The 19,207-nt window shown below is 30.8% G+C and overlaps 1 protein-coding gene across 1 annotated transcript in view; it reads left to right on the forward strand.

Annotated features, from left to right (window-relative positions):
• ICA69 (islet cell autoantigen 1-like protein) overlaps positions 1 to 19,207 on the forward strand; it is a 135,035-nt gene that overhangs the window by 26,147 nt on the left and 89,681 nt on the right. The window contains exons 2-3 of the mRNA XM_035363685.2: positions 322 to 490; positions 12,793 to 12,865. Of these exons, the coding sequence (XP_035219576.2) occupies positions 347 to 490; positions 12,793 to 12,865 (217 nt within the window). The 5' untranslated portion in view covers positions 322 to 346. The remainder of the gene's footprint in view (positions 1 to 321; positions 491 to 12,792; positions 12,866 to 19,207) is intronic.

The following is a 19,207-nucleotide window of genomic DNA, read 5'->3' on the forward strand; positions in this document are numbered from 1 at the left end:
GGTTAAAGAATATAAAAATATGGATAATACTTGGGATTAGTTTGCAATCTGCATTTAATACTGAATTTGGACTTACTTCTCAATTATTATGGTGCTTGTTAAGATTATCAACTAGCTTTGATTAACAGAAGTTAAAAACCTCATGAAAGGCAAACTATAAGTGATAATGGTTAGGACTACTGGACAATAGTTTTCAACACACATTGGCACTATTAAAGTTTGTAATTCATGTATCACATTGAAATACTGTGAATGATTTTGAGGTTGTTGAAAAATGTTGACTTTTTTCAATATTAGTTAATGTCTCTTTTTCTTCTCCAGAAAATATTTTTCTACCTAAAGTGAAATGAATGACTTCAGAGAATCTTGTACTCTTAATCGGATGCAAGAACGTTATTGGGCAACAAAGCAAGCTGTTTTCAAAAAACTTGGAAAGAAAGATGATGATTGCATAATTGCTAGTGATGCAGAGTTGGATGCTAAACTTGAAGTAAGAGAAAATTTAAGGAAAGCTTAATAATGAAATTACAGTTAATGGTTCTTTTATGTTACAGGGATCCACATTAATGTTTGTCCAAAATCTAACTTACGGCTAACTGATGATACATACAGTTTCATAGGGAAAAAAATGACTATTTATTAAAACCAGAATAAATACAAAAGACAAATACAAAAATGCAAAATAGAATTTACTAGATTAATTTCAGATTATAACAGGCTGTGTAAATCTGCAAATTTCTTTAACATTAAAAAAAAAAAAAAAAAAAAAAAAATGTTTTTTTTTTTTTTCATGTAATCAATGCTGCATGAATTTGTTTAGATAGGAATCTAGATAGTAGGGGACAGTGCTATGTTAATGTTGCCACTTTGCCTAGCCCCCCGTAACTTAACAAACGCTTAATTTTTTTCTTCCAAAAAAGACCAGCTCTTAACCAGAAAGCAACTGAAAATCCAAGTGAGAAACTCTATCAGTGCTTAGTCTTCCTGCTTTTAAGAACATAATTACATGGGTACACATGATGCTTTTATTAATAGGCTATTTCATAGTCCACAATTATGACTGGCATCTCATTAGTAGAAAAGAACCCAATTAAGAATGAAAATTGTTGCAAGATTGACAGTGTTCTTATTGACTTATCTACATGAAATTTTCAGGCCATTATTAAGAATGATTTATTTGCTTAAAACTTAATTTCTGCTTTAAATAGTGGGATATTTTCTAAAAGTTGCATTCAGAACTTATATTTTATTACTGATCAAGTGGCGGAAGCTACAGACAAATAGTAATTTGTTCTGATTGTGGAGTATGGTGGCTATGTAAAGCTCCTGTGGGGTTTTTCAACATAATACAGTCAAAAGTCGTTAATTCGGACACCCATAATCCGGACCTCAAAGCTACAAACTTTCTGCGCATGCGTTGACGGCTGCGAATATGCGTGTGTGCGTGCGCAAAATACGTTTACGAATGCACGTTTAATGTATAACGGACGGTATAAGCTAAGCTAAAACTATCTAATTTAGTTAATGTTGCAGATTGTGGTTTTCCTTAATCTTCGAATTGGATTCGGCTTATTATTTTTTGCAGACTGTTAGAGCAATTTTATAAAAGTAAGCTTGAACTTTCGATTATGTCAAATAGAATTTCTGTTATATATTTACTAATATGTAAAGGATCTACAAAGTGAAAGTACGTTTCGAAGTCCATTAAACAAAAAGTGGAATTGCTGCAAAAAAGGGATAAAGGCATATCCTTTGTTTATCTAAACTTTGTTTACCTTTAATGCTGCGGCGCATAATGAATTGGAAGTTGATCTGTCAGCACTATCCTTATCTTCAGGGCAGATGTTTTTATTTTATTTGGCTTATAATTCCTTACTAAATGTAGTATTTCATCTCGATGTACTCCGTCTTTGATATGATTTAAATCAAATTCCTCGTCATTATAATTCGTTTCCGATAACGAAGAAAGTGACAGAGGTTATTGAAAATGAAAAAATTTCAATTGACAAATTAGTCGGTATTCTCGACAACTTGAACAGCGGAACTTTGTAACTGAACAAGAAATTATGTCTGTTTAAAGAATTAAAGATAATGTATTATCACATAAAAAACGAAACAACTTACATTGAAAGAAATGTTTAATAAAGTAAACAAATAAATATTAAGCTTTTTTTTTTTTGTAAATTTTGATACCCTTTAGATCATAATTGTTCTTTATTTCATAAATTATGGTTTCATATTTTTAATTTTATAACTTCTGCATGCCATCTTACCAGATTTAAACTGATGATCTGTAATCCGGAATCGCCGAAGTCCCGATGAGTCCGGATTAACGACTTTTGACTGTACATGAGCTTTTTTTCACAAAAAGTTTCTCATGAAGGCATCCTTGTTGGTGAATAGCTTTTGAGTGCTTTGCAAGTAAAGTAACCTATTTGTAGATTTAATAATATTTTATGAAGTTACAGTGCATGTGACAAAGTCAGATGTATTAGTGCTAAAAATCATGTTGGTGTATTGCTTTCTGCCTTGAAATTCTCTGAATAATCAGTGACGTATTTCAATCTCAGATTACTAGATAAAATTTAAAAATACATTGAATTCCATGAATTGAAACAATCAGAAAATAATAATACAGTCAAAAGTCTTCATTAGGTTAATCCGGACGTACATAATCAAGACCTCAAAGCTATAAACTTTCTGCGCATGCGTAAACGCAAAATGCGTCCACATATGCGCATAATACCTTTACGCATGCGCGTTTAATGTATAACGGACGGTATAAGCTAAGCTAAAATTGTCTAATTATCTATTTCAGTTAATGTTGCAGATTGCATTGTTTTTTCTAATTGGATCTGGCTTATTATTTTTTGAAGACTGTTAGGGCAATTTTATGAAAGTAAGCTTGAACTTTCGATTTTGTCAAAAAGAAGTTCTGATTCTGGAGCTGCCGAAGGATCTACAAAGCGAAAGCATGTCTCGATGTCCATCAAGCAAAAAGTAGAATAGCTGCAAAAAAAAAAAAAAAAAAAAAAAATGGATAAAGGCATATCCTTTGTTTTTCTAACCATTCCGAAATCTGTTTATCAATTTCACGATGCTCTGCGGGGGAGGGGGGAGGACGTCTTGGCATGCAATGAACTAGAAGTTGATCTGTCAGCACTATTCTTATCGTCAGGGCAGATGATTTTATTTTATTCGGCTTATAATTCCTTACTAAATGTAGTATTTCATCTCGATGTACTCCATCTTTGATATGATTTAAATCAAATTCCTCGTCATTATAAATATCACGAATACACATCAAATAGTTTTCTGGTTGCAATTTTCTAATTTCAACTATGCGTAATGTATGCTTTACGCATGCGCATGTTGAAAGAAATGTTTAATAAAGTAAACAAATAAATTTTAAGCTTTTTTTTTGTGAATTTTGATACTCTTTAGATCATAATTGTTCTTTATTTCATAAATTACAGTTTCATATTTTTAATTTTATAATTTCTATATGCCATCTTACCAGATTTAAACTGATGATCTATAATCCAGAAAAACCGATAATCCGTAATCGTAGAAGTCCCGACGAGTCCGGATTAAAGACTCTTAAGTGTAATAATAAAAGAAAGAGTGAAAGGAAAACACATGAAGGGATTCTGATAAAATTTGAAGATATATAAATTGCATTGTGGATTAGCTTGTCTCAAAATGAGGTGAAAATGAAATGGGCAGAATGCTTAAATGTGGCTTGTAGTCATTTTTTACAGCAGTGCAAGATCAATAGGAATATTATAAATATATAGTTTATGTTAGCTTAATTGCTATTTATGAGCATACATTGTGTCTTTAACCCTTTGTGGCTCAGTGTTATCGCTTCTGAAACCGTTAAATTCAACCATAAATGTATAAAAATGCCTTTATTATATACTTCGATCTTCTCTTTTTAAATATTAGATGTCAGCATATCACAAGGAGACCCAGAATTTTCATTTATGATGTGTTATTAAAATCCACGTTTTTTCTAGTCAATTTCTATATTTTTTTTGTGATACAAGAAAATTTGTTTGAAAAAAAATTTCCGTATAATTTTGATGGTTGTACTCTATATTATTTGTTATATATATATATTTTTTACATTTTTCATACAAAAAGCATGCACAGAATCATTGAATAAAATGAGGTGTTCCATTAGCGGGAACACTGCGCTGTTAGTGATCTCATGCTGTTACGCATCAGAACATCTGTCTCGGGAGAAAACATCTGTTGTGTATGTTTTCTATTTACGTTGTTTTGGAGAGGAATGAAATTCAAACAAAGCAGTTTGAGGAGTGAGGTGTGATTTGTGTTGTGAAAGCTCTAATATGGGCATGTTGAAATTTTTGTGAGTAGTTTTCAGGTGGGAATTTTATGAGTAGTTTGAGTTATCTTTATTTAGGGAAGCTGCGCGAATTTTTTTGCTGTCGCTTTTTTGTCTCATTCTCGTTTATTTACAATAAATGTGTAGATATTTTTTTGTGTATGCATATTTTATAGCTTATTTTTCTTTATTGTTAATATTAATTGCAGTTAATTTTTTTTATTAATTTTAATTGCAGTTAATTTTTTATTATTAACTTTCCATAAATGGCACGGAGAGGTCTAACTCTTTCCAAAGCGCTAAAAGTGCTTCATGAATTACCCTCTGATTCTGAATCAGAGCATGAAGATAGAGTGATACTGAGATATACGTTCCTGAAACACTTGTGTAATCCGATGATGATAAGTCGTATGAAACTCGTTTATTTGATGAGAAGGTTGACAATCCATCTCACCCAAGTCCCTCTACACAGCCTAAAGTTTTTACTTGGAATTCTATACATGTTGTTGCACGGAACAGAAGCCGCACAAAACAAGTTTTGTGTTCAAAATCTGCACAGTTGTTTTGCGCTTCTATCAAATAGATGTGACATGATTTGAAAATTTCATGAAGCTATGAAATCGAAAAATTTAAAATATTTTTGTATGACTTATCTACATACATATATTCAAGAAAGTTGTGTATATGCAGAAAACCATATATAAAGCATACAGTGTTTTTTCATTACTATACATAAGCTTCTGCTCATTTCCGTGCTTCACTGAAATGCTCGCTTAGTCGGACTTTTAAGAGCTCTGGCGGCGCAGTGTTCCACATCATGGAACACCCACAGAATTGAAACGGTAAGTGCAATTTTTACAAAATTTTACCTGTATACTCTTTTAGGCCTAGATAGACTGCATGCAAATTTTCTTGTTGAAATACCGACTTTAAAGTATAGTGCACCACAAAGGGTTAAAGCAAATGTGAGCTTTCAACTCATATTTATTAGAGTTGAAGGGGTGTTACTTTGGAGGATGTGGTGAATGTGGCAGGTTTTAATGTAAAATTGTGAAAACAAAATTGCTTGCTTGTGATGGTATAGTAAAATTGTAACATTATATGCATAGTTAATGCATACAGTGCTCTGTTTCAAGAAATTTTAATACGAGTTGTATGCCTGTTCCCTTCTGTTCTGCTCATTTCAAGAAGCCTGATTCTGCATGTTGTGTAGTGGACTGTATTAAAAATGAAACATTTTAACATAGGCAAGAATATCATACATTTTGCTTTCTTTGAGAGGGGAAAGTAGTTGTAGTGATGAACTTCACAGTCTGTATATAGTGGCATTACTCATACAAAGTAGAAAATATTTGTTGTTGTTGAATTTAATGCAATTCATTGTTATATTTATACCTAACATAATGGCAGATTTTCTGCTTTAAGATTTAATATTGCAATGTAATGTACAATTTGCAGAAAGAAAAATGTCAGTATTATATTTTCTGTTCCAGCTGGCTAGATTGACAGAATGTAATTTTTTATATACTATCTGGAAAAAATTATCCAGTCACCCCCTAATGTAGTGGATCTGGCAGATGATGTAATTTGATGTGTAACTGAAAGCGACGTACACTGCAGAGAGAAAAAAAAAAGTTACAGTTTTATATCTCCTGTTCTAGTAGGCCAGGTGATGAAATTCAACTTGTGTTTTTTATGTCTCAAAAGCTCGACTCAGGATATGTATGAGATGTATATATAGCATTGTTCTAGTATGGATATTTCAACAGAAAAATCAGACTTTTTCTGAAATGACATGCCAATTTTTTTCCATATTTTGATTCTACGACTCAAATTATGTCAGACTGCCAAGTTTTGTAAAAATCGCACGAGTAGTTTTTAAAAAATTTTGCCTTAAAATTTTAGCTCCTCAATGTTAATTGAGTTTGGTATATATTTATTATCATATCTTTTTTTTATTAAACTTATTTGATTCTTCCTTTCACATTTCGAAATTAAGGTTCATTCCAAATGACATTCGTCCATTTTTATGATTTATTTTTAAAATAATTTTTGTAAATTTTTCGAAAACAATTTTGAATTATCTATACAATTTTTTCATCATCTTAAAGTAGACATATTTCTAAGCACACCTGAAAAAAATTAAAGTTTTTTTTATTCAAAATTTCCAAAGATATACGTGATATATTAGCACATTTTGAAATTTGGCATATTTGTTGAAAGCGATAATAACACCAAATGGGTTTTAGGCACTTTGTTAAAATTATTTGAAATTAGAACGTAGTGACTTTTTTCCTGCTCATGCACAGTGTAAAAAGGTAGGAATGATGCGACTTTTTTTTTCCCGCTCTTGCATAATGGAAGGAAAAGGAAAATTGGTTGCCACATATTAAGAAGTTTGCGAAGTAAGTTATTCTTGGCGCAACTGAAAAAATTTTGCCGAGACAAATTTTTAAATTTCTCCATAAATTTTGCACTAAATTTTTAAAAATTTAATATTTAGGCATAATTGGAGTTGTAGAATTTAAATATGGAAAAAAATTGGTATGTTATTTGAGAAAGAGTCCCATTTTGTGTCAAAATACCTATGTTAGAACAATGCTATATATAAATGTAATATATATTCTAAGTCGTGTTTTCGAGACATGAAAAAACACAATTTGAATTTCGTCAATCAGCCCAGTAGAACAGGAGATATAGAATTGTCCCCCGCCTTTTTCGTGCAGTGTACCTTTACACATCAAGTCAAATCCTATGTTCTGTTACACATCAAGTTAATTCCTATGTCCACCTATCAAAAACTGGAGGAAAGTCTTCCCAGATATGTGCAAGCTATCGTCGATGCAGAAGGGGGACTAACATCTCGAAGGTTTCTGTATTTTCTGTAGTTGGTTGACTGATAAAATTGAAACTTAATTTTTCATGTCTTGAAGAGATGATTTTGTAAATTAAATTTTTAAGTTTGAAAACAAACTGCTGTAAAGCAAGAGTCGGAAAATTTTAAAAAAGAATATTTTGTATGCTTTTTAAGCTTCATTTTTGTAATATAAGATTATATGTTTATAAGATTATATAAAATTGCTAATGCATAAAGAGATAAATTCTGGGTCTTTAAAAATCGGTATATAATGATGTTTCATTAATGACCTGACATCTACAAAAATAATTTGTCTTTTAACCTCAATTTTGACTTTTGTAAAAATTGTCTACAAAGCATCTTCAGTTCCTGAATTGGATTTTCTTTGAGGCCTTTCACATTTTTAAAAATTTCTTTTCTTTACTTAAATTAATTTCAATCCATTTCTTCCCAATATTTACGGAATTATAATGTCTTAGCATTTCCTTGTTTTATTTCTGTTTTTCTCAACAAGTAGTTTCCTATTTGTTTTTGCTTTACTCAGTCCATTGAATTTTTAGTTGCTCCTCTCACCTTTAGAAAACATTTTTGCTTTGAGAAAGAGGAACCAATACTTAATTGCATTTCAAATCAGTAGAATTTGGTTCAAAATCTATGCCAACTAAGTTCACTTTCTTGCTTACTTTAAAATGTTGTGTTACAATTTTTCTGTTGTTATTAAATTGGCTGAATTTCAAGTTTAAAAATGTGTGATAAATAGTTAATCTGTGGCAGACAATGACATCAAGTTTTATTTGTAAATGACTTTGAATTTTTAAAGGAAATTTCTATTCTAAAAATGAATATTACTCTGATATCTTGAATATACAGTCAAATATCGAAAATCCGTGAACTCCTGAAATCTGTGTTGCCTCTCAAAATATAAACATTCTGTTTATAGGTTCTGGAAACCACAACATTGAATACGAAATATCGAAGAAAAAATACTTACCGTATAATGACATCATAATTACTGAATAATAATGAGTCATAACGGAAATACCAAATTATTGACATCATTGTAAAAGTTTTTTTTTCCCTCTAATCTACATCGAGGTAAAAAAGCAGACGATTCACTCAATTCTTCTTTCAAGTTAACAATTCATGTTGTTGTATTTTCTGAGCTTTGTTATTTCACGAGATCATTTGGTGTTGTCTTTTTTTAATCTGGATATTTTGTGGATAAATTAAGAATATTTTAAATTTCAGCCCTTTTTAATACAATTACAGATAAGAAACGCACTCATGATTTTACTGCTTGCAACGTTGAGAAATGTAAACACGTTGCATTGACGGTAATGCAAAAAGTGCAAATTCTTCAAAAGATGGAAGCAGGTGCTATTCTTTAGTTTATAGCTGAATCGTATGGAATTGCGACACGATTGTGTATGATATACAGAAAAATAAAGAAAAGCTGTTGAAATTTTATAGCAACAGTGATTCTAACACCGGAATTCGAATCCAGAAGTCTTTGTATGAGGCGAAATCGGCAAACCTCGATGTTGAGTACATATAATAATACAATGAATAATATAATCAATTTATATATGTAATAATAATTTAACGCATATAATAAGTTATTGCAATAATGTATATAATAATTTAATTAAATATATCTAATACGCCTTATTTATTTTGCACTTTTAGTCTGAATATTATGATTTATCTTTTCTGTCCTGAAATCCGCACAACCTCTGGTCCCAAGCTCTGCAGATTTCTGGACTTTGACTATATTTAAAATGTGAATGTATTCAAGATATTCACATATTTTAAATATATTAATTTATTTATTCATATTTTTATTATTTTGAGAAAGCAGAAACAGACTTTTTTTTTAAAAAAAGTGTTTATGCTTTCTCAAAATAATAAAAATGTAAGTAAAATGAAAAATTATTAAAATGTAAATTTTCATTACTTAAGGATATACTTATTTAGTGAATATTTGAGAATTCCAAGGCCAACATAAATTAGAACTTCAAGTGAAGTTATTTTTTCCATACAGTTAAAAATGAATGCCAAATTGAAATGTAAATAGTTGCAAACTGCTTATATGAGTTTCACAAAAATTGATTATTTATTAAGAATTTGAGCAATAGAGTAGTACTGATAGAAAAAGACGAGCATTAATTTTCAGAAAAAAGTCTTAATTTCCTATCAAATATTTGTTGAAACAGTGCTTCCTACATATAAACCTATCATAACGTGAAAACATATAAAATATTATTTAAATTTTGCAGAGTGGCCGACTCAAAGTGTTTTCCCCTTTTTCCTTTGAATATTGTATCCTTTTAATTAGTTTAAGCTCAATTTATTTTTAGGGCTTTGAAATTCTGCATGGCAGTGTATGGAATATTTATGCTTCAGCAGAGTTTCTTTTCTATAAATATTTGGAAGATGACAGTGAATCAAATAAGTGTGCCACAAGAATCGGTTAGAATGCTATTTAGTTTTAATTTTTTCCTTGAAAAAATATAAACAATTAAAGGTTAATTTTGCTTTTGTTTTTTCTTTTATATGTATTACTATAGATGTGCAAAAGACATTTTTAAACTGTTCAATACCAAGCTAACATGTTTTTTAAGTCTTTCTGGTGACAAAGAAAATTCTGTTTGCTATTGACAAAATAAGTATGTGGATTAAGGCTAGATTTTTTAATATGCTATTAATGACTGTTTGAAGACATGAAAAAAAATGAGACCATAAACATTCACTTTTCTTTTTTGTAAGTATGAACTTCTTAAAACTTCATTAAACAGACTTAACATCAATCCTTACTAGAAGTTACATGTAGAACACAGAGTTTTGCATTTCACCCCAGGCAGTTGTAAAATAAAGAGAGTGCAGTTTTAACTGTTTAAACTATTTATTTATAAGTATAAAATACAATATATTACAGAGATTGCAAGACAAACTCAGTTCTGTTTCCACATACATCAAAAGTGTTGCCATTTACTAGGATACTAAATATTAAATGTTGCCATTTATAAATTACTTAATACTACATCTTCCCCCATTTTTTGGAGTTCAAAATTTTTTTTAAGAGTTTAAAATCAATTTAAGTACTTGGCCAGCCTTCTAATCACTTTACCATTTCTGGTTCTTTGTTTACTGTCCCTTATTTCTGAGTTAGCAGAGTTTGGTATTTAATCTGCTAAACTTTGTCCTTAAGAATATCTGGAATTATATTTTTTTACATCTGTGTTCTGTGCATTAACTCCTTGTTCTGTTCTTCTGATATTCTCTTCAGCAGCTGTTTTCTGTAGTGTCTCAAATGTCTTAAAAAGTTAGAATTTATGTAGGTACTAGTTTTTGCACAAGAAAGTTTTTGGATAACAAAGAAGTTTTTAGGTTTGGATAACAAAAAAGAGAAGTTTAGTGACCACTGGTCTAGATCATAACTTTTGTAAGTTTAACAGCACTCTTTGTAATTTCTGAGGTGCCTTAAAAAGGGGTTTCTTAGTTACGCTTTCTTAAGGTGGATAATCAGTTTCAGCTCTAATACATTTGCCATATATATGAAATTTAGAACTTCCAAAAGTTATATCTAAAAGTTCTTTTTATATCTGAGCATAATTTTTGACTTTTTGTTAGAGTGCTGGAAGCACAAGCAGTTATTTGATTTTCTTGTAGTAAAATAGCACCTAATTCTTCAGAACTTCCATCTATTGAAAGAGTTATATCCTTATTGACATCATAGAATCTCAGTACAGGTGCTTTTACTACCAGTTCTTTAAATGTTTTAAAAACTTTTTGGTGTTTTTCAGTCGAGTGTCAGAGAACATTTTTCCCTAGTAACCCTCTTTATGGTGCATTAATAGTAGTTAAGTTAGGAATAAATTTGGTTAAGTAATTAATCATTCCTAAAAATAGGTGGATAAAGGGATGGACACTTAACTGTATTTGAAAGGTCAGTTCCATGCTCATGTATGGATGGCTTCTGCATGGTTTGATTTCTAGTAAAGAATAAATATCATTCATATATAATATATTTATTAGGTGTACAATATTTCATTAGTTTTCTCTTAATTTCTTTACCTCTTCTACAGAAAATTTATTATATATTTCAAAGGTGTGTGAATTACCATTACATGAAGAAAAGTATTAACTCTCACCTTCTTTTCTTTATTATGTAATCCACTGGCTGCATAATAAATTTTGAGTGACTGCAGCCATTTTGCCAGTCTGAAGCAAGATTTCTATCAAATTTCATTGGCTCTGGTAGTTTTAAATTTTCCATTTTGAGAGCAGAATATGCGTGACACCATATAAAATGAAGAAGGTGCACTTTTAGCTGTTTAAACTACTTATTTATCATCATAGACTATCATATGTTACTGAGAACTGCAATACCAGAGTAGTTATATTTTCACCATCATAACTCTTGCACTGATAAGTTACTAAATAGTAAATATTAATTTTTCTCATTTGCAAATTACTAAATACTACTGCAGTTTTTCTTGGAACTGTGCAAGCTGCCTGCATGAGGTTTTCTCCATTGTATTGTAAATACTCCAATGAACCAGTCTCTGCAAGGAAGTCCACCACAAAGGCATAATTATTAATTAATAATTATGCAAGTTGATAAGAACTAATCTGTGTGAGAGCTGACTTTGGTCACTGCATCATAGCAGTTTTGGTGATAGCTGTATTGTGCTTTTAAATGCATTGCCAGTATTGAAACTTGTACTGTAGTTTTGTGCCCTTTTTCCTACCACCATGTATTTTTTAGCTTTTTTCCCCTTTTGTAAGTTTTTTTTTGGGGGGGGGAGCAAAAATATAAATATTTTTTAATGAAAAATATAAAATTAGATTTCTATTACTGTTTTCTCGGCCGTATTTAGTTTTCCCATTATCGTGTCCATTAACGTGCACGTTTCTTGATAGTAGAATCCCATAACTTAGAAAATAATCCACTGCTTGCTGTTCTGTAGAAAGCAGGTCCCAAATTTTAATATCCTCCACCAAATGTGAGAAAAAAGGCAGCAATAATAGTTTATATTCTTTTTCTAAAAACAATGTGATGTATCAAGACTTAACGGAAGCTGCATCAAATGAAAGCACAGATGTTATGAATGTATTCTCACAGCATACTTATCCATAATTGGTGCTTAATTGCATTGCTTGAACACTGTTTCATAGTTGATGGGATAATATGAAAGTATCACATTTTGATTTTATGTGATGAATAACAGAGTTTATCATTTTGTTTAAACCACTCTTCAGTTCTGTTACATACCAATAGTCCATCTATTAACTCAGTTTTCTTTTTAATTTTTATATTTAGTAAAGTCTAACTACTTCCATGCTGTTTACTGAGAAAATGTCAAATTTTTAAAAAATAGATATGCTAAATAATCAAAAGAAGCCCAAAATATGTGAAAAATATATGGGATGTAGAAATGGATGTATATTGGATGTAGAAAAATACATGATGTTTTATAGATTATTTTATTATTGTTTTAAATTTAGTGACAATCTATTTTTTGAACTTTTAAAAAATTCAAATGAATGATTTTTTGTTGGTGTAACTTTATGACTTTTTTAGCTGTTCCAAACCATAGAAGAGTCTTTTTTAACACTGCTGAGAATTCTAGAAAACTATCAGGATAAGCTATGTGGTAAATATAATTTCATATTGTAGCTAAAGTTTTGTATGTATTTTACATAATTGTATTAGGATGTTATGTATTGTGAATATATAGCATCTTAGAAGTATGTCATATAATCTTAAATATACACTGGAAAAAAAAAGGTAGCACTCAGAAGCAAGTATTGTGCAAGTATTAAGCAAAATCCACGTTAAATTTCTTGAATATTGGCAAGACGTTTCTAGAATTTTTGAAAGATATTATCATAAAATCTGCTGCATCGCAAGATCATGGAAAGATGTGATCCAGATATATTAAAAGTGCTTGGCATAATTTATGACCAGGTACCATATTTCATGGTGAGGATAATGAAGATGATAACCACAAATTTGAAGGCTTTCAGATATTGCAAACCACAGGTGAAAATTTCCAGTTAATGGACTTAGTAAAGAAGTGTGAAAAAGTGATAACAAATGAAGATGGTATAACAAAGTTTTTCATTGTGATCACAATATTCCAATCATCAATCAATTAACAGGCGGCGAAATCTGTAGTATGGTTGGTTCTAGATCCAGAAAATACCACTCGCAATAGTGAAGAAAGTGACAGACAGGTTATTGAAAGCGAAAAAATTTTGATCGACTAGATAGTCAAAATTCTGGACAGAGCAACTACAGGACTTGAACAGTGAACTTTGTAACTGAACAAGAAATTCTGTCTGTCTGTAGAATTGAACAGAAAGTATTAGCACAAAAAACAAAGCAACTTAAGCAATTTACATTCAAAGAAATGTTTAATAAAGTAAAAAAATAAATATTAAGCTTTTTTTTTTTTTGTAAATTTTGATACCTTTTAGATCATAAATACTTCATTATCTCATAAATCACAATTTCATATTTTTAATTTTATAATTTCTACATGTCATCGTACTAGAGTTAAATTGATGATCTAATATCCGGAAAATCCCAAACCTGGAATCATCGAAGTCCCAACAAGTCCGGATCTCGGACTTTGTACTGTACAAAGATCTTGTTTCTTTCCCTTTTAGATATTATTTATACCATCTTTCTACTATTTTGTATATTTAATAACTGGCAAATCTAGCTTTTACTAAGAAATGGGGCTTCTAGTTTCAAAGATGTATTGTACCCTGATTACATGAAGACTTTTATCTTTTATAACCTATGTTTTTCCTTTTCCTCTACTTTGAGCCAGTTCTGTTTTCGTGTTTTAAGATTTTTCAGAGGACAGCATCTTTTAGAAGTTTCTTATGCTGCAGTTTTGGAGATGATGATCACCTTGTTCATTTGTAATAATTTTTGCAGACTGTGCCCAATGTTTGCCACCCCCACACTAAATTTAACAGGATAGGATATTTTGAACACATGTTAGAATACGTAGTTCTGCTATTGGACACTTTGAGCCTTATCACATACTTTTTTCAAGAACTACAAAATTTTTGCTTTTTGAGAATAACCCTGAATTTAACCTTCTTTTGCAAGGAACACAGTTTGGTCATCTTAAGAATTCAGTAAGTTTACGTTAAGGTCTTAAGAATTCAGCAAGTTTGCGTTTTTTTTTCCAATTTTTGTTTCAAATAGGTTTTTAGTTTTTTAAGGCTCAGATTAGATTCTATTATTTACAGAAGTCTGTAATGAAAAGTTTTTCGTTTTCTTGGTATTAAAAGTTTAGCATAATCGATTATGACACATAATTATTGAGTGTTGTTTAAATAACAGTTTGATTTAAAGTATATTTGTTTACATATAGTGTTTTTAAACCAATTTGTTCTTTTGAATGGTCAATTTGCATAATGTAAAGTTATATGGGTTTTTTTAGTAGTCAATTCGCCACATGTAATGTTTTATTCTTTTTTTGAAGTATTTCGAAAGCATGTAGGAAAAATTTTGGATACATTTGAGATTCAATTTTTCAGTTCTATACGAATTTTAATGCCTTAATTGAAAATTTATTTGCGTCTTTTTTTGGTTTTTGATCTCAAATGAACCAGGAGAACAAAACATGTTTTCGAAACATATTAATCGAATTTTATGGAGCTTTAATTTGATTTTCACTGATGAGTTCCAATTTGTGGTTTCAGTAAAAGGAGACTAATTTTTATACCTTTATAAGTTTGCATATTTTTCCTTTTCAAATTTTTATTTTTCGAGTTTATTTTACTAATGAATACTTATTTTAATTTTGATATGTTTAGATATTGTGTTAAACCTCTTATAGACGGTTGCAATTATTAATATTGTTCAGGAATTGCCTTGCTTTGATTCCAATTTAATTTTAACTTTAGATGTTTTAAGTTTATATATATAGGGGTTGGACAAAAATATGGAAACACTGAAATAAAAAAGCATTTCTGTGACTAATATGTTTTTGGAAAACTGTTGACATGCAAAACAGCTTGCAGTTTTCTCAGAATGGATAAATAGAAGTCATGTATGGTTTGTCAGGGAGTGTTGTACCATCCTTCCTATAAAACGCTGGCAAGTTCAGTTAAGGATGCCAGTGAATGCGCTTACGCAGATTTCTTTACAGAATAGCCCATAAAGCCTCAATAATATTGATATCTGGTGACTTATTGACGATGGTAGATATGAAAGCTCAGGTTAGTGCTAAGAAAAATAGTCTTGGACGATATGAACTGAAGCAACAGGAGCTCTATCGTCTTGGAACACAACATCACGATTGGGGAACAAAATTTGTGTCATGGAATGGATGTCATCAGCCAGAATGGTTGCATAATTTTTGGCAGTAATGATGGGCCTCATAGAATATTAGTATGGCTTCTCAAACTGTGACTGAACCTCTGTTATATTTTGCTCTCGGCAGCAAACAGTTTCTATCATATGCTTTGACTTTTGCCAAATGTAAACTCTCCCAGGAGTCGAAAACTGTGGGAAGCAAGACTCATCTGACCAAATGACTGTCTTCTATTGCTCTGTAATCCAGATTTTATGACTGGCACCATTTTGTTCTCTAACATAAATTTTAATCACTGATGAGTGGCTTTTTGATTGCAGCTCCATTCAAAAGTTCCCTGTTTGTGGAGCTCTCTTCATGTTGCTTTGGTGCTAATGGTTGGCGAGTGCGACTTCCAGTTCAAGAGTCACTTTTGAAGCTACAGCCTTCTTATTTTTCATTACAGTCCTCTTCAGTGATCGTCTGTCATGATCACTCAGCATGCTTTTTCATCTGTGCTGTGATTTAGCATATGTGGTTCCTGGTTCTCCTATATGAATAAAAATCTTAAATACTCTGCCCCTTGAAACACCATACTTCAGCTACCTTAGTTACCAAAGCACCCACCATACAAGCCCCAATAATTCGCCCATGTTTGAATTCACTTAGCTCTAATGTGATGCAGTCAGAACTACACAGAACGCTGTCTCAATAATGAATGACACTTGCAATGTATATTGAGATGTTGTACAGGTGGCGTTAGTGAGCTAACATATCATGGCCACTAACAGCTTTTGTGAGAATAAACATTTCAGTTGAAGCATGCATTTGTATGAGGTGTTTCCATATTTTTGTCTAACCTTCTGTATATATGTGTGTATGATTGCAAATTTATATTACTTTCTTTGTATGGATTAAGTAAAAGAAATATTGTCAAAATGTTGTAAAAAGTTAGCCTTTTTTAGGACTTCTAAACTTTCTGAAAAAAGTGTAGTTCTTTTGCAATTAGTTCTTTTTATTTAAATATGTAAGATTATACTGGAAAATTAAAGTGTGAAGGGGGGAGGGGTATATTTCTTAATTTGAAGATTTGGTTAATCTTTGACATATTTACAGTTATTGCTTAAATGAATCAGGATATTATTATCATCTTGTTTCAATATAGAACGTCACTTTTGCCATTACAGTATGCCAGAAAGTTAGTCTTAAGATTACAAGAAAAGTTGTTATTTATTTAGGGAATCTTCAAGGAGCTTTATAAATACACATAATAAAGTGTATGAATGAGTATAACATTATGTTTTATTGTGAGGCATATAGTTGATAAATTCACATAATTTTAGGAACTTCATCCTTTAAATTTGTGCAATATATAGTTTCATTTGGCACTTGTGTCTAACTTAGTCATATCACTGTGGATTTGAACTAGCCTTCAAAGTTTTAATCAACAATGATGATCTTATGTGTATTTATAGTAATGATATCTTATGGCAGACATAAATTTGGTTTTCTCTCTTCAATTCAGATTCCATATTTTATTGTTACAATTCATCTCTTCTTAGGAATATTAAATTCCATGTTGTTTTTGTGAGTGATGTATAACCTTATATGTGATTTAATGCATTACTACCCTTAGCAATGTAGTGAGATATAGAAAAAATAGCTTCTGTTTTCGGACTTGGCAAATTTGAGAGATGTATAATTATGTATTTGGAGAAAAATGACCTAGAAATAACAAATGGAGTGAGATTAAATATGCAAAGGTTAGCCAGGATTATAGGTGAATGGTAGATGCTAGTTGGATTTATCAGTATGGTTTTATCAATGAAGATTCGGTGATGCCATTATTGGCAACTTATTTATAGAATGGGCAGATTTCAGTTAATACGAAAATACCCATTCTGTTATTTTTATATGGGATGCTTACTTAACTTTAAACTTCTGAAAAGTCAAAAAAGTCAGAAAAATGTAAATAACTTCCAAAATGGGCAAGGAAAAACTGGAATATTTTCCCAGAAATTCAGGAAAGTTAAAAAAATACGGATGAATCCTTTCAAATAATTAAATAAAAGTTTATATTCGAAGTACTACATAATATATAAAAATTGCACATTTTAAAATGAGAGAAATAAGACGTTACTGCAATTTTTATTTTTCTTGCAGAAAATATTTTACTTACCACATATTTCATACAATTTATCAAACTGTAGCTCTGTTCTCCACCTGTTAACAATCTGTTCACTTCTTATAACTGTAGTGATCCCCTTTTTTTAGTAATGTAATTGTCCTTCAGAAATAAATAGCATAGTTAAAACATCATTTCAGTGTGTATTTGTACTTTATAATAAATATATTAATTAGACACTCTCATCAGGCTCATGGTGTTCTAAGCTCCTCATTTTTATTTTAAAATGTTAGAAGAGTAGTATTTATAGGATTGATATAAAAGTTTGCCCATTTGGGGGGGGAGAAAAAGAGGGAATAAGGAAAATATAACATATGTGCATATTCAATTAATTATTGGTATTTAGTATGACTTCTTGCCATCTGCCTAGTAGATGAATCCATCATTGGTAAAAGTTCTCTTGTTTAGAATTAAAAAACATCTCGTAATGCTGCTTTTATATCTTGCACATCATCTGAAGTTTTGAAAGGCCAAAGAAATTCTCTTGATGTTAAAAAAAGATGGCAGTCCAAGAAAGCGGAAGAATAGGAAAAGTAGAACTTGCCAATCAAAGCTGAATAGTTTTTTCTGAAAGATTAAAGCAGCCTACTAAAGCAGCCTGAGGTCTTAAGTTTTTATGCTGAAAGATAATGCTTTGTTAATTGGTAAGTGCTTGGTGCCTAGGTGTAAGTTTCTGGCTTGGTTTGTCCAGCTGTTTGCAGTGCATGTGAGCATTAATGGTTTTGTAATGCGGTAGCTAATCTCGGTGAATTATTCCCTTCATATTCCACCACGCACCCATGAAAACCTTTGCGAGACTCTTTTTTTTTTTTTTTTTTCTTGATTCGAGAAGAATAGGCTGCATTACTTGATACACAGTCCTTTGATATTTGACATTTCTGTAGAATATCCATTATGCCTCACCTGAATGATACTCATCAGTAGCTAATTCATTTAAGAAATTTTCATTTTTGGAATGAGAAAGCAAAATAATACAGGTACTGATTCACTTCTGTTGTTGCTTTTCAGAGAGCTGATGTACACATTGATCCAGCCTTGTGATAAACACAAGTGTGCACATTTTTCTCTAAACTGTTGTTCTGAGTACAAATGCTGTTTTCGATAAATTCTGTTGTATATAAGGCAGATGATACGACTTTGTTCATAATCTGCTCAGAAACCTGTGAGGGACATCCGAAATGTGATTGATGGGACATCCGGAATTTCGTTTGCACAATGAATAGTCCCCCAAATTTGATTTTTTAAAAAAGAAACCGTATTTACTTTTTCGATGGTTTAATTGAGTAATTTGTATAAATATCTACTTTTTGAGTGGTTTAAATAAGAAATTTGTATAAATCTGGTTGTAACAAAAGTTTTGTGCCAAAAAAGAAAAAGATCATAATAAAGTTATGAAAAAATATGAAAGTAGTACCTTTAGTGGGGGTAGTAATCTATAATTTTCTGCTAAGGTTTTGGTAGTTTTTCTTCGGCCCAGAAACTTGGTGGCTGTG

Source organism: Stegodyphus dumicola, chromosome X2, assembly GCF_044657685.1.
Source record: "Stegodyphus dumicola isolate Sdum_Otavi_A_Nest chromosome X2, ASM4465768v1".
In the NCBI taxonomy this organism is placed as follows: domain Eukaryota; kingdom Metazoa; phylum Arthropoda; class Arachnida; order Araneae; family Eresidae; genus Stegodyphus; species Stegodyphus dumicola.